General features: G+C 63.6%; 2 protein-coding genes across 2 annotated transcripts in view; both read left to right on the forward strand.

Moving 5' to 3' along the window:
• Positions 1-231: 231 nt before the first annotated feature.
• EGR4 (early growth response 4) lies at positions 232-2,222 on the forward strand. The gene is made up of 2 exons (XM_005532578.2): positions 232-370; positions 670-2,222. Exons 1-2 carry the CDS (start codon positions 232-234, stop codon positions 1,980-1,982), a joined length of 1,452 nt encoding a protein of 483 aa, XP_005532635.1. The 3' UTR covers positions 1,983-2,222.
• A 3,743-nt stretch (positions 2,223-5,965) lies between these two features.
• The window catches only part of FBXO41 (F-box protein 41), a 25,989-nt gene continuing 20,293 nt past the window's right edge, over positions 5,966-11,661 (forward strand). The window contains exons 1-2 of the mRNA XM_088056983.1: positions 5,966-6,442; positions 9,040-9,953. Of these exons, the coding sequence (XP_087913109.1) occupies positions 9,232-9,953 (722 nt within the window). The 5' untranslated portion in view covers positions 5,966-6,442; positions 9,040-9,231. The remainder of the gene's footprint in view (positions 6,443-9,039; positions 9,954-11,661) is intronic.

Genomic DNA, 11,661 nt, shown 5'->3' on the forward strand with positions numbered 1-11,661 from the left:
ACCCCGAGCGTCCCCCGGCTCGTCCCTGAGCGTCCCTCGGATCGGTGCGGGCATCCCGAGCGTTCCCAGCTCATCCCGGCCTCGCCCCGAGCATCCCCGGGCTCGCCTGGAGCATCTCCGGTCTCGCCCCTGAGCATCCTCCGGCTCTCCCTGGGCATCCCCCGGCTCCTCCCGAGCAGCCCCGGCTCGTCCCAGCCCGGCCCCCCCGCTCCGGCCGCGTCTCCAGGGAAGATGCTCAACGTTATGGATTTCTCCTGCCCGGATCCGCTTTACTCCAAGTACGAGGAGAGCTGCGAGATGAAAACCGGAGACCTGCAGGGCTTGGGGCAGCCTGAGCAGCAACTTCTGGCAGAGGCCGATTTCCTCGGAGGTAAGGGCGGCCGGGAGGCGGCCGGGGACGAGGGACCCCGCTGGGAACGATCGCTGCATCCAGGAATCGGGAACCTTCCCCTCCTCCGCCCTCAGCCCCGGCCTGGGGGTTCGGCAGCCCCCCGCTAGCTCAGGGCGGGGGTCCCGAGGGTCCTGCCGGGGGAGGGGGGTGAATCCCGGGGCTCCCCGTGCGGTTTGAGGGACGGAGCCCTCGCAGTGACGCCACAGCCTCCCGCTGCTCCCCGCATCCCGCCCCCGGATCCCTCCAGCCCTCTCACCACCGTCTCCTCTGGTTCCCAGGTGAGCTGCTGGGTGCCCCCGGCAGCGGCGGGGCCGTGGATTACTCTCTGCTGGGCAGCCAGCCCTCGCCTTCCCTCAGCTACACCGGCAGCTTCTTCATCAAGGCGGTCCCGGAGCACCCGCAGGACCAGGAATCCCTCTTCAACCTGATGTCGGGGATCCTGGGCATCTCCCCCTTCGCCTCCTCCGAGGGCCACCAGAGGCACCTGGATGCTCTTTACCCGTGTCCCGAGGTGGCTCAGAGCCAGCTGGAGCTGTACCCGCCGTGCCAGCCCGAGATGAGCGGATCCAGCCCGTTCCCGGAGCCGGGCTTCGGAGCCTTCCCCGCGGCCGAGGGCGCTCAGCCCCTGCCGGCACAGCCCGGGCTGGGAAACAGCTCCCAGTGCTTCTTCCAGCCCAAGCTGCTGGACAGCAAGCAGGACATCAAGCTGTCCTCCGGCTCCTCGGCCCTGGACAAGTTCAAGGCCTCCTGTGGCCAGTGGGATCCCATCTCCCAGCAGCACCAGGCCTTCTTCCCCTCTCCCGAGGGCTTCGCTGCCGCCGACAGCGGCCAGGGGCTGTTTCCCCCGCTGGGCTCCAAGATGGAGAGCGTCCTGTCCGTCAGCTGCCAGTCGGAGCTCGGCAGCCTGGCAGAGGACTCCGCCTGCTTCGGAACCCATCTGGGCTTCGGCTGCGAGCCAGAAAACTTCCCGGCCCGCGGGGACTTCGCCGACGCCAAGATCCACAACATCCCCGCGCCCTTAATGCCGGACTTCGACTCCTCCCTGGCCCAGCCCGAGGTCCTGCCGGGCCTGATGAGCTCCGCCGAGCTCCTCCATCCTCACCCCTCTCCTTCCGTCCCCCCCACGGACTTTCTGGGCCACCCCACGTCCTCCTCGCTCCCCTCGCTGCTGCCCCCCAACCCTCCGGCCCTGGCCGAGCCCAAGAAGAAGACGCGCCGGAGCAAGTGCTCCTCCAAGTGCTTCTGCCCCAAGCCCCACGAGAAGGCGTTCGCCTGCCCGGTGGAGAACTGCATCCGGAGCTTCGCCCGCTCCGACGAGCTCAACCGGCACCTGCGCATCCACACGGGCCACAAACCCTTCCAGTGCCGCATCTGCCTGCGCAACTTCAGCCGCAGCGACCACCTCACCACGCACATCCGCACCCACACGGGCGAGAAACCCTTCTCCTGCGACACCTGCGGCCGCCGCTTCGCCCGCAGCGACGAGAAGAAGCGCCACAGCAAAGTGCACCTCAAGCAGAAAGCCCGGACCGAGGAGAAGCTCAAGGGCTTGGGGTTCTTCTCGGTGGGGCTCTCCTTCGGGCCGCTCTGAAGCTCCGGCCTGAGCGCTGCCCTGGCGGGCGGCGTTTCCCGAGGTCCCCCGAGCGTCTCAGGGGAGAGCCGGGCTGGGAGTTCCCTCCTGGGTGAGGAGGGAGGCGTTGGAGCCGAGCCGGGCCCCGCAGGGCCCCGCGGGAGGCGGTGCCGGGGCCGGGCCGCTCCCTGCGGGGATGGGATGCGGAGCCGCCTCCGAACCACCGGGACCAGCTCCCGTTCCGAGGAGGGCAGCGGAAAAGCCGTGTACAGACAGAAATCGCCACCGACGTGGGTTCTGTGGACGCTCGGCGTTCGTAGAGGCCGGGCTGCGATTTCCCAAGCCGGCACTTGGCAGGATGCTCCCGGCTGGAGATTTCCCGGCCGGCACGGGAGAGAGACACCACCGGGCTCTGGCAACCGGTGCTAACAGGCCCTTGGGAAAGGTGATTTCAATACTATTATCATCATCATCATCATCATCGTCATCGTCATCATTCTGTTTGTAAAAAGAAAAGGCCTCTATCAGGAATATTTCAAATTTGTGTCTATTTTTCTAATTAAAGACTTGAGCTGATCCAAGTCCTCTCTAAGGCTGCTCTCTGCCTTTCCATCCTGTATTTCTGTTGGGTTTCTGACCTCTGCATTTTTTGGGGGAAAAGGTGTTTCTGTAATTAGCAGGGAGAAAAAATCTGTCAGTGCAGCGGGGTGACACCTCCTGAGCATCCCCAAGCCCCGAGGGAGGGCTCATCCCAGGGAGGGACAGGGCTGGGATCCTGCTCCTCGTGCTGGGGCTCCCTCCAAACACAGCACGTGGCTCTGGGTTTGTTCTGATGGCTCCTGGAGGAATCTGCCCCTCTCCTGTGGGGCCCCCAAAGGCCAGCCCAGAGCCCCCACTCCAGGATCCCGGTTCCCAGTGGGATGTGGATGATCCACAGGAAATGGGATGAGATCCCCATTCCCCATTCCCAGCCTGGCTCAGCCCCAGGGTTGGAGAGATCCAGGCAGCACCAGGCAGGATGGGGACCCTGCACAAAGGGAGGCCCTTTACCCCCTTCCTTTTGGAATTTCAGCCGGCAGAGGGACGCTGGCTCCCCTCTCCCGGGAATGGCCGGGTGGCTGCTGCAGCCAGGAATGTCCCTCCATGGAAAAACCGCCCTCCTCTGGTGGTTAAAAACCAGTTACAACCAGGAAATCCCAAAATCCCATCCTTCCAGTGGGAGATGGGGCACGCCGAGCTTTGGTCTCCGTTCACCGGGAGAAGGAGCCTGTGGCAATGGAGGCAGCAGTGCCATTGTCATCAGTGCTCAGTGATTCAGGGCTGATGCTCCTCTCCTTGCCGAGGGGGGAAACTGAGGCAGGGAAAGGGCACAGCTGCAATCCGCTCTTTCCTTTCCTGATGGGCTTTGTCCCCTCCAGCAGCCCTGGGCAGGGGGGCTCTGCCCCCCAACCATAAAATGAACGAGAGAGGGGCAACCCTGTCCTATTCCATCGTGTCCCTCAGCCTTTGTCAACACATGGACTGGAGCATTCCGGGGCTGAACACCGGGAATCCCAGAACCCAGTGTCCCAGGAATCCCAGAACCCAGTGTCCCAGGAATCCCAGAACCCAGTGTCCCAGGAATCCCAGAACCCAGTGTCCCAGGAATCCCAGAACCCAGTGTCCCAGGAATCCCAGAACCCAGTGTCCCAGGAATCCCAGCAGAACCCAGTGTCCCAGGAATCCCAGAACCCAGTGTCCCAGGAATCCCAGAACCCAGTGTCCCAGGAATCCCAGCAGAACCCAGTCCCAGTAATCCCAGCAGAATGGGAGCTTGTGTGGGGTGTGGAGCTGGGGTGGGAAGCTGGGATGGGGATGGGGGTTGGCAGCAGAGATGGGATGTGGGAAGGGGCCAGAAGGAAACCTGGTTGATGGGGAAATCCCAAACTTCCCCTCAGATGAATCCCTAAAATCTCATACCTGGAGAGCACCCAAGGGTGCTCCTGACCCTGGGGGAACCCCTCCAGTGTGTGGGAGCTGAATCCCGAGCCAGGACCACTCCGAGGGGTGCAGGTGACCCCAAACTCCCGGGAAAATCTTTTCTGGGGAGACACCGCAGGTTCTGTGCTCAGAGAGGAGCTCGGGTTTCCTTTGGGAAGGGGCTGGGAGATGTCAGATCCCGCAGGGCAGCGGAGCCGAGCTCCCCCTGCACCGCTGGCCATGAATGATGCACGAGGCCTTGATTAATACCCCTCAGGAAATGATTAATTATTGATGCTGAACCTGGAGCTCTGCACAGGCACCGCTCCAGCCTTGGCCCTCTGCCCCTCTGGCCGGCGCTGCCAGGGAGGAGGGATGGGTCACACCCCACAGACACCCCAAAAACACCCCACAGACACAGAAACACCCCACAGACACCCCAAAAACACCCCACAGACACAAAAACACCCCACAGACACCCCACAGACACACAAACACCCCACAGACACACAAACACCCCACAGACACCCCACAGCCTCTGGGCAGCTGCTCCTGACTGGGCTGGGGACACGAGTGGGGGGACAGGAGCAGTGGTACCCCAAATCCTGGGGCTGGGGACACCAACGGAGAGGAGACTCGAGGAGACTCGAGGAGAGGAGACTCGAGGAGAGGAGACTCGAGGAGAGGAGAGGAGAGGAGAGGAGAGGAGAGGAGACTCGAGGAGAGGAGAGGAGAGGAGAGGAGAGGAGAGGAGAGGAGAGGAGAGGAGAGGAGAGGAGAGGAGAGGAGAGGAGAGGAAGAGGAGAGGAGAGGAGAGGAGAGGAGAGGAGAGGAGAGAGGAGAGGAGAGGAGAGGGGAGGGGAGGGGAGGAGAGGAGACTCAGACGAGAGGAGACTCGAGGAGAGGAGAGGAGACTCGAGGAGAGGAGACTCGAGGAGAGGAGACTCGAGGAGAGGAGACTCGAGGAGAGGAGACTCGAGGAGAGGAGACTCGAGGAGAGGAGACTCGAGGAGAGGAGAGGAGACTCGAGGAGAGGAGACTCGAGGAGAGGAGAGGAGAGGAGACTCGAGGAGAGGAGAGGAGACTCGAGGAGAGGAGAGGAGAGGAGAGGAGAGGAGAGGAGAGGAGAGGAGAGGAGAGGAGAGGAGAGGAGAGGAGAGGAGAGGAGAGGAGAGGAGAGGAGAGGAGAGGAGAGGAGAGGAGAGGAGGAGAGGAGAGGAGAGGAGAGGAGAGGAGAGGAGAGGAGAGGAGAGGAGAGGAGAGGAGAGGAGAGCTCGGCAGTGCCAGGTTCCTTTGGCACGGGCACCAGACTCAGGGCTCAGGAGCTGGATCAGGATCAAGCCAGGGTTAAACCAGAGCGCTCAGGGACCATCTGGGGATCAAGGCAGGGCCCAGAAGTGGATGCTCAGGGATTCAGTCAGGACCAAGGCTGGGATTTACCAGATCAGGACCAAGCTGGGAACCAGCCCAGGGTATTTGGTGACTGGACTGGGACCAAATCAGGGGCCTTGGGGCCGACCCGGGCACCGAACCAGGGCATTCAGGGACCAGAGCAGGACCAAGCTGGGAATTGAGCCAGGGTGCTCAAGGATTGGATCGGGATCGAGCTGGGGATTAAGCCAGGATGATCAAGTACCTGCTCAGGACCAGCCAAGGACCAAGCCAGAGTGCTCAGGACTGGGTCAGGACCAAGGCAGAATACTCGGGGACTCGATTAGGATGAAGCCAGGGATGAAGACAGGATGATCAGGGGCTGTCCCGGGACCGAGCCCGTGTCAGGTGCCCAGGCTGGGCCGCACACCCGGCTCTGTATTCCCGGGAGGATTCTCGGGGCCAGGAGCTGCCAGGGGCAGGGGCTTCAGCCGGGGGGACCGGGGGCTCTGGGGGCCGGGGGCTGCCGGGGCCCGCCGTGTTCGTGGGGAGACAGGCAGAGGGAGCTGTGCGGGAGGAACCGGCAGCGAGGCAGCCCCGGCTCCGGCTGCAGGGGAGGAGGCGGCTGCCGGCGCTCGCCCTCCGCCTTCCTCCATCCCTGCATCCCTCCCTCGCCGCCTCGCTCGCCATGCCGAGCCCGCTCTGAGCCTCAGCGCCCCGGGCACCCGCCATCCCCAGGGTGCCCAGAACCGCCATCCTGCCAGGGCCCCGCCGGGGCCTTCAGCCTCGGCTTCCTCCCTCCCTCCTCCTCCTCCTCCTCCGCCTCCTCCTCCTCCCCCCACCCCGCAGCCACCACCCTCCCTCCCTCGCTCCTTCCCCGGGGCCTGGCATGGAGGTGCTGGCCGCAGGGAGCCGGGCGCTTCCCTCGGGCCGCATCCCTCCTTCCCCGCATCCCTGTGCCCGCATCCCCGGAGCCCCGCATCCCCCCGGGCCGGCGCAGCCCTGAGCCGCCCGCAGCCTCCTCCTTTGTGCGGCGGAGCGGGCTCCGGCCCCCACCCGCACCCCCGGCTCGGGGGCGGCCCGCGGGCGAGCGGGAGCGATGCTGCCCTCGCCGGAGGAGCCCAGCGCGGGAGGACGGCGGCCAGAAGCAGGTATGGGGCCACGGGGGATGGGACGGAGCGGGGATGGTGGCCCGGGAGGTGGTGGCTTGTCCCCAGGATGCTCCTCACCCGGGCCCCCGGGAGCAGCGGGACGCAGCGGGGACAAAGCCGCTGCCAGGATGTGAGGACGGACCCGCCGCCGCTCCCTGCCCCAGGGACTGCGGGGGGCGAAAAATCCATCCAGATTTTCGTGCCCACCTTCCCCGAGCCCCCCGTGCCTCAGCCCGGGCCGTCCTCGCCCACCGCGGTGCTCCCAGCCCGGGGAAGGAAGGGAGCAGCGGCACGGGCAGCATCCTCCAGCCCGACATCAACCTGCAGCCGCCTCTCTGCTCCATCCCCGCTTCCCTCTCCAGCCAGGCAGGGGAGCTGCCTGCTGGTAACATTTTTGGGGGGTGGGTGGGCAGGAAAAGCGTTAAACAATGCGAAGAAAGGCTCCATGATGGATGGCAGGTAGCGGCGCTGGAGCAGCCCGGGGATGCTGCAATCCCGGCGCTCGGGAGCGTTTCCCGGCTCCGGATGCCTGCGGCTTTTATCAGCGTGGCCGCCGTAGTAATGACTCCACCAATAATTCCCTCAAATCCCGCTCGTTGCCGTGGAGATGGGAGCGAGGAGAGGTTTTGCGGCCGGGGTAGGACCTGCCCAGGACAAGGAGCGGGCTCCGTGCGCTTCCCGATCCACCTGGGCAGGATCCTGCCTCGGATTTTGGCCGGGAAATTCGGGCTGAGGCTGCTCGGGTGCCCCGGAGACGCCGTGGGCAGGAATCCAGGCCTGAGGCACCACGGCAGATTCCCCATCCCTGCGCTGGAAAAGCGCTTTCTCATCCCCCCGGCCGAAGTTGCCGGACGCGCTTTGTGCTCGCCGGGGTTCGGGTTCGGGCCGGCCCCGCCGGGGGTGGCCCAGGTGGGTTTAATGTGGCAGGGTGTGTTTGGTAACGGCCCCAAAACGCAGCCAAGCGGGTCACAAACCCTCCGGCCTCATCTCGGTTTGATTTCTGCCGTGCATTTCTTGCCTTTGCTGATTTTTCCCTTAAAAAATGGTTTCCCAGCCTCGTGGCCTGGTTGTCCCTGTGAGGGGACGCTGAGCCACCGGGGATGCTGCCCTGGGGAGCAGCAGGGACGGATGGAGGTTCCGTGGCGGTTCAGGGCTCAGCAGCTGCTGGTGATGGGATGCAGGAGGGCTCCGAGGGCTTTTAAGGTGGTGGGAAGAGCTGATTGTGGGATATTGCAGAGGGATGAGCAGGGGATGCTCCCACCCCTGGGTGCCCTCGGTGTTCTGGGGTAAAAACAAATTCATGTTTGAATGACAAATGAATGAAAAATGAATGAAAAATGAATGAAAAATGAAAATCTTGTGCCCTGAGGTGTGTTTGTGCCTCCTGGGCTGGATTTTCACTGGCTTCTCCCATGTCACAAGGGTGGGGTTTCCCCCAGTGATGTCGTGGAAGATTTTGTGAGTGGGGAATGAGGCAGCTCCCACAGGGACCCTCACCCACCCAGGCAGGAGAGGCCACCGTGTCCCCTGCATCGGACATGGATGAGAACTCTTGGGAGTGAATCCCACTCCAGCCTTCAGGGGCTGATCCAGCAGGATTGGGTCAGCCTTGCTTGGAGCAGGTGGATCCCAGCAGCTGCTCCTGGTGTTGGACAGGGGGATGATCCTGGGCCTTGGAGACCCCTGATGCTGCAGGGGCTCACGGGGTGGTGGCTGGGCAAGAGAGCCAAGGGGTCACCTCTGCCACCTCCTGTGACAAGCTCAGGGTGGATGGAGCGAGGTTCCTGTGGGTTGTGCACCTTCCTGGTGGCTGTGCTCCCCCTAGATGGTTGTGAACCTTCCCAGGGGCTGGGAGACCTTCCCAGCCGTTCTGGATCTTCCCAAGGGTTGGTAGAACCACAGAACCATCCAGGCTGGAAAAGACCTCAAAGCTCATGGAGTCCAGGAGCTGTGGAACCTCCCAAGGGCTGTGGAGCTTCCCAAAAGCTGTGGGTCTTCCCCAGGGTTGTGGAACTTCCCAGTGGTTCTGGAGCTTTCTGGGGCTCTGCACCTTCCTGGGGCTCTGCACATTCCAGGGGTTCTGCACATTCCCAGGGCTCTGCACATTCCAGGGGCTCTGGACCTTCCTGGGGCTCTGCAAATTCCCGGGGCTCTGGACCTTCCCAGGGCTCTGCACATTCCCAGGGCTCTGCACATTCCAGGGGTTCTGCACCTTCCTGGGGCTCTGCACATTCCCAGGGCTCTCCACCTTCCAGGGGTTCTGCACATTCCCAGGGCTCTGCACATTCCCAGGGCTCTGCACATTCCTGGGGTTCTGCACATTCCTGGGGCTCTGCACATTCCAGGGGTTCTGCACATTCCAGGGGTTCTGCACATTCCTGGGGCTCTGCACATTCCAGGGGTTCTGCACATTCCTGGGGTTCTGCACATTCCAGGGGCTCTGACCTTCCTCAGCACCACTGCCCTCCCTAGGGATGCACGTGGGTGGGAGGAACACGGGAGGGTGGGATGGAGGCACAGAGGGGACCCAGAAAAAGGACCAAGGAGGGATTTTTGGGGACCCCCAGCCCTGTATCACTGACCCCCATCTCTTCCAGCGCCCGGCACCGCTTGCTGCTGACAGCCCCCCAGGACTGCGGGACCCCTCGTTCCATCCCAGCCATGTCCCAGCGGAGCCGCCGCTCCTCAGCCGGGGGCTCCCCGGGGACCCCCGCGCGTCCCCGCGGCCTCCGCGCCGCGCCATGAGCGGGGTCCCGCGCGTCCCCATCGCCGGGGAGCAGAGCTGAGGGATGGCCTCGCTGGACCTGCCGTACCGCTGTCCGCGCTGCGGGGAGCACAAGCGCTTCCGCAGCCTGTCCTCGCTGCGCGCACACCTGGAGTACAACCACACCTACGAGACCCTCTACGTGCTCTCCAAGACCAACAGCATCTGCGATGCCGCCGTGTTCCCGCTGGCCGCCGACGGGGCCCTGCTGACCCCGGCCGCCCGCAGGGACTACTTTGAGAGCACCTCCTTCCAGGGCAAGGACCAGCGCTTCTCCTGCGACCTGGTCCCCGCCGAGGAGCTGGAGCCGGCCCCGTCCTCGTCGCCCTCGCCCCGCTATGTCCACGAGATCGAGATCCCTCTGAGCGAGATCTTCACCCGGGGCAAGGCCGTGGCGCCCGCGCCCGCAGCGCCGGCCGCCATGGACGCGGCCTACGAGGAGGGCCTGGCCCGCCTGAAGATCCGCGCCTTCGAGAAGCTGGAGGTGGACAAGAGGCTGGAGAAGCTGACGGAGGAGGTGGAGCAGAAGATCGCCTCGCAGGTGGGCCGGCTCCAGGTGGAGCTGGACCGCAAGAGCTCGGAGCTGGAGAAGGCCAAGCAGGAGAGCCTGAGGCTGAGCCGGGAGAAGCAGGAGCTGGAGGACCGGGCGTCGGAGCTGTCCCGCCAGGTGGATGTCAGCGTGGAGATGCTGGCCTCCCTCAAGCAGGACCTGGTGCAGAAGGAGCAGGAGCTCACCCGGAAGCAACAGTGAGTCCTCTGTCCCTGTCCCCACCGCGGGGTGGGAGGAAAGGGGTTCCTGGCAGTGAGTCCTGGAGAACCTGGGGCTGCCCCGTCCCTGGGGGGGCTCAAGGCCAGGCTGGACTGCGTTTGGAGCAGTGGGGAACAGTGGAAGGTGTCCCTGCCCACGGTAGGGGTGGAGTGAGAGGAGCTTTGGGGTCTCTTCCAGTCCAAACAGTTCCTGGGTCCAGAGGAGCCCAGAACCAGCACCAAGCGCTCAGGGCCAGGGCTCAGGCACAGCCCCTTGGTGATGCCCATCAGCACCATCCCTTATCAGGCTCTGCATCTTCTCCCACCCGCCCAGTGTCCCTCACACCTGGGCCCCTCCTCGGCTGGGTCACGGCAAGCCACGCCTCGTACAGAGCCACCAGTGCTCCCAGGCTGGGGACCACAGAGTCACAGCCTGCTTTGGCCTGAAGGAACCTCAAATCCCAGCTGGTTCCCACCCCTGGCATGGCCAGATTCCAGGATTTTCTCCCAGAGGGAGCGTGGGGCAGCCCAAGCGGTGCCACCTCCATTTGCTGTTAAGGCTGTGACGCTGCCATCCTCATTTCCATCCCAATTTCCCCACTCAGCACCCCCTGCCCACCCCAGCAGGATTCCTGAGGTTCCCTCCAGGCCAGCCTGGCTCGTTCTGCCCACTGATGGTGTCCAAGCAAACCAGACCTGGCTCCTCAGGAGCTGGAGCGAATCTGGAGGGGCCCAGCGAGTCCGAGAGGAGCTGGTGGGGGACGGGCACGGCTGGGCTGGGCTGGGCTGGGAGCACTGCTGATGTTCCTGAAGGAATTGTGTGGTCCCCATCACCCTGTGCACATTGTGAACGAGTGACTCTGGGATGATGGCCTGGCTCTCCCGGGGTGGGGAGCTCCTGGCACAGGAGCGGGGTCACCCTGCGGCTGGATAACAACACCCCCAGGTTTGGGTGTGTCTGTGGGACAGGCAAGGAGGGGTGGGGGCTGCCTCAGGGGTGCTGTCCAGGGGAACCTTGGGGATATGGGGTGATGGAATTAAACACTCCAGTGTGGAAGGGCCTGGAGCAGGGCCTGGAGACAGCTAGACAGGGTAAATAGAGAGTCAAACACCTCGTGGTAGAGCATGGACAATGTCACCACCTAAAACCCTGGGTTTATGCCAAAGCCACCTTCCAGACCTCCCATTCCTCAGAGAAACTCTCCTGCCCCTCAACTGTCCCCATCAGCCCCCAAACTTCTCCACCCCAAGGGACAAAATCCCTTGTGGGGTGGCAGGGAGAGCAGGGGAAGCTCTGCTGTGACAGGAGCTTTTCTCCTGGACGTGAGGACACCATCAGAAATCATTTTAATCAGCAAAGCCTCTCCTGGAAACACCTTGGGGACATTTCCCAGCCCTGCCAGCTCCAGGGCACCATGAAGCCGGTGTCCTCCTGGGCCACCTCTGGCTCCTGGGCTCCGTTTCCTTTGCCAGGAGTGTTTTTCCAGCAGTCCATGGGAATGAGGGTGATAACCATCAGCATCACCTTACAGCTGCTGCCCAGCTCCACATTTGCCTTCCAAATCCCCTCGGGCCCCTTCCAGGAGCCTTCCCAGAGCATCCCCAGAGCTCCCAAGCTCGGCCTGCGAGCGGCAGGTTGGGCAGAAATTAATTGATAATTAATTGGTAATTAATTGGTAATTGATAGCCAGCAGTGGGAATTATGTCA

The sequence above is a fragment of the Pseudopodoces humilis genome, chromosome 6, assembly GCF_049639895.1.
Source record: "Pseudopodoces humilis isolate 2021_Gansu_Grassland_sample_001 chromosome 6, ASM4963989v1, whole genome shotgun sequence".
NCBI lineage: Eukaryota > Metazoa > Chordata > Aves > Passeriformes > Paridae > Pseudopodoces > Pseudopodoces humilis.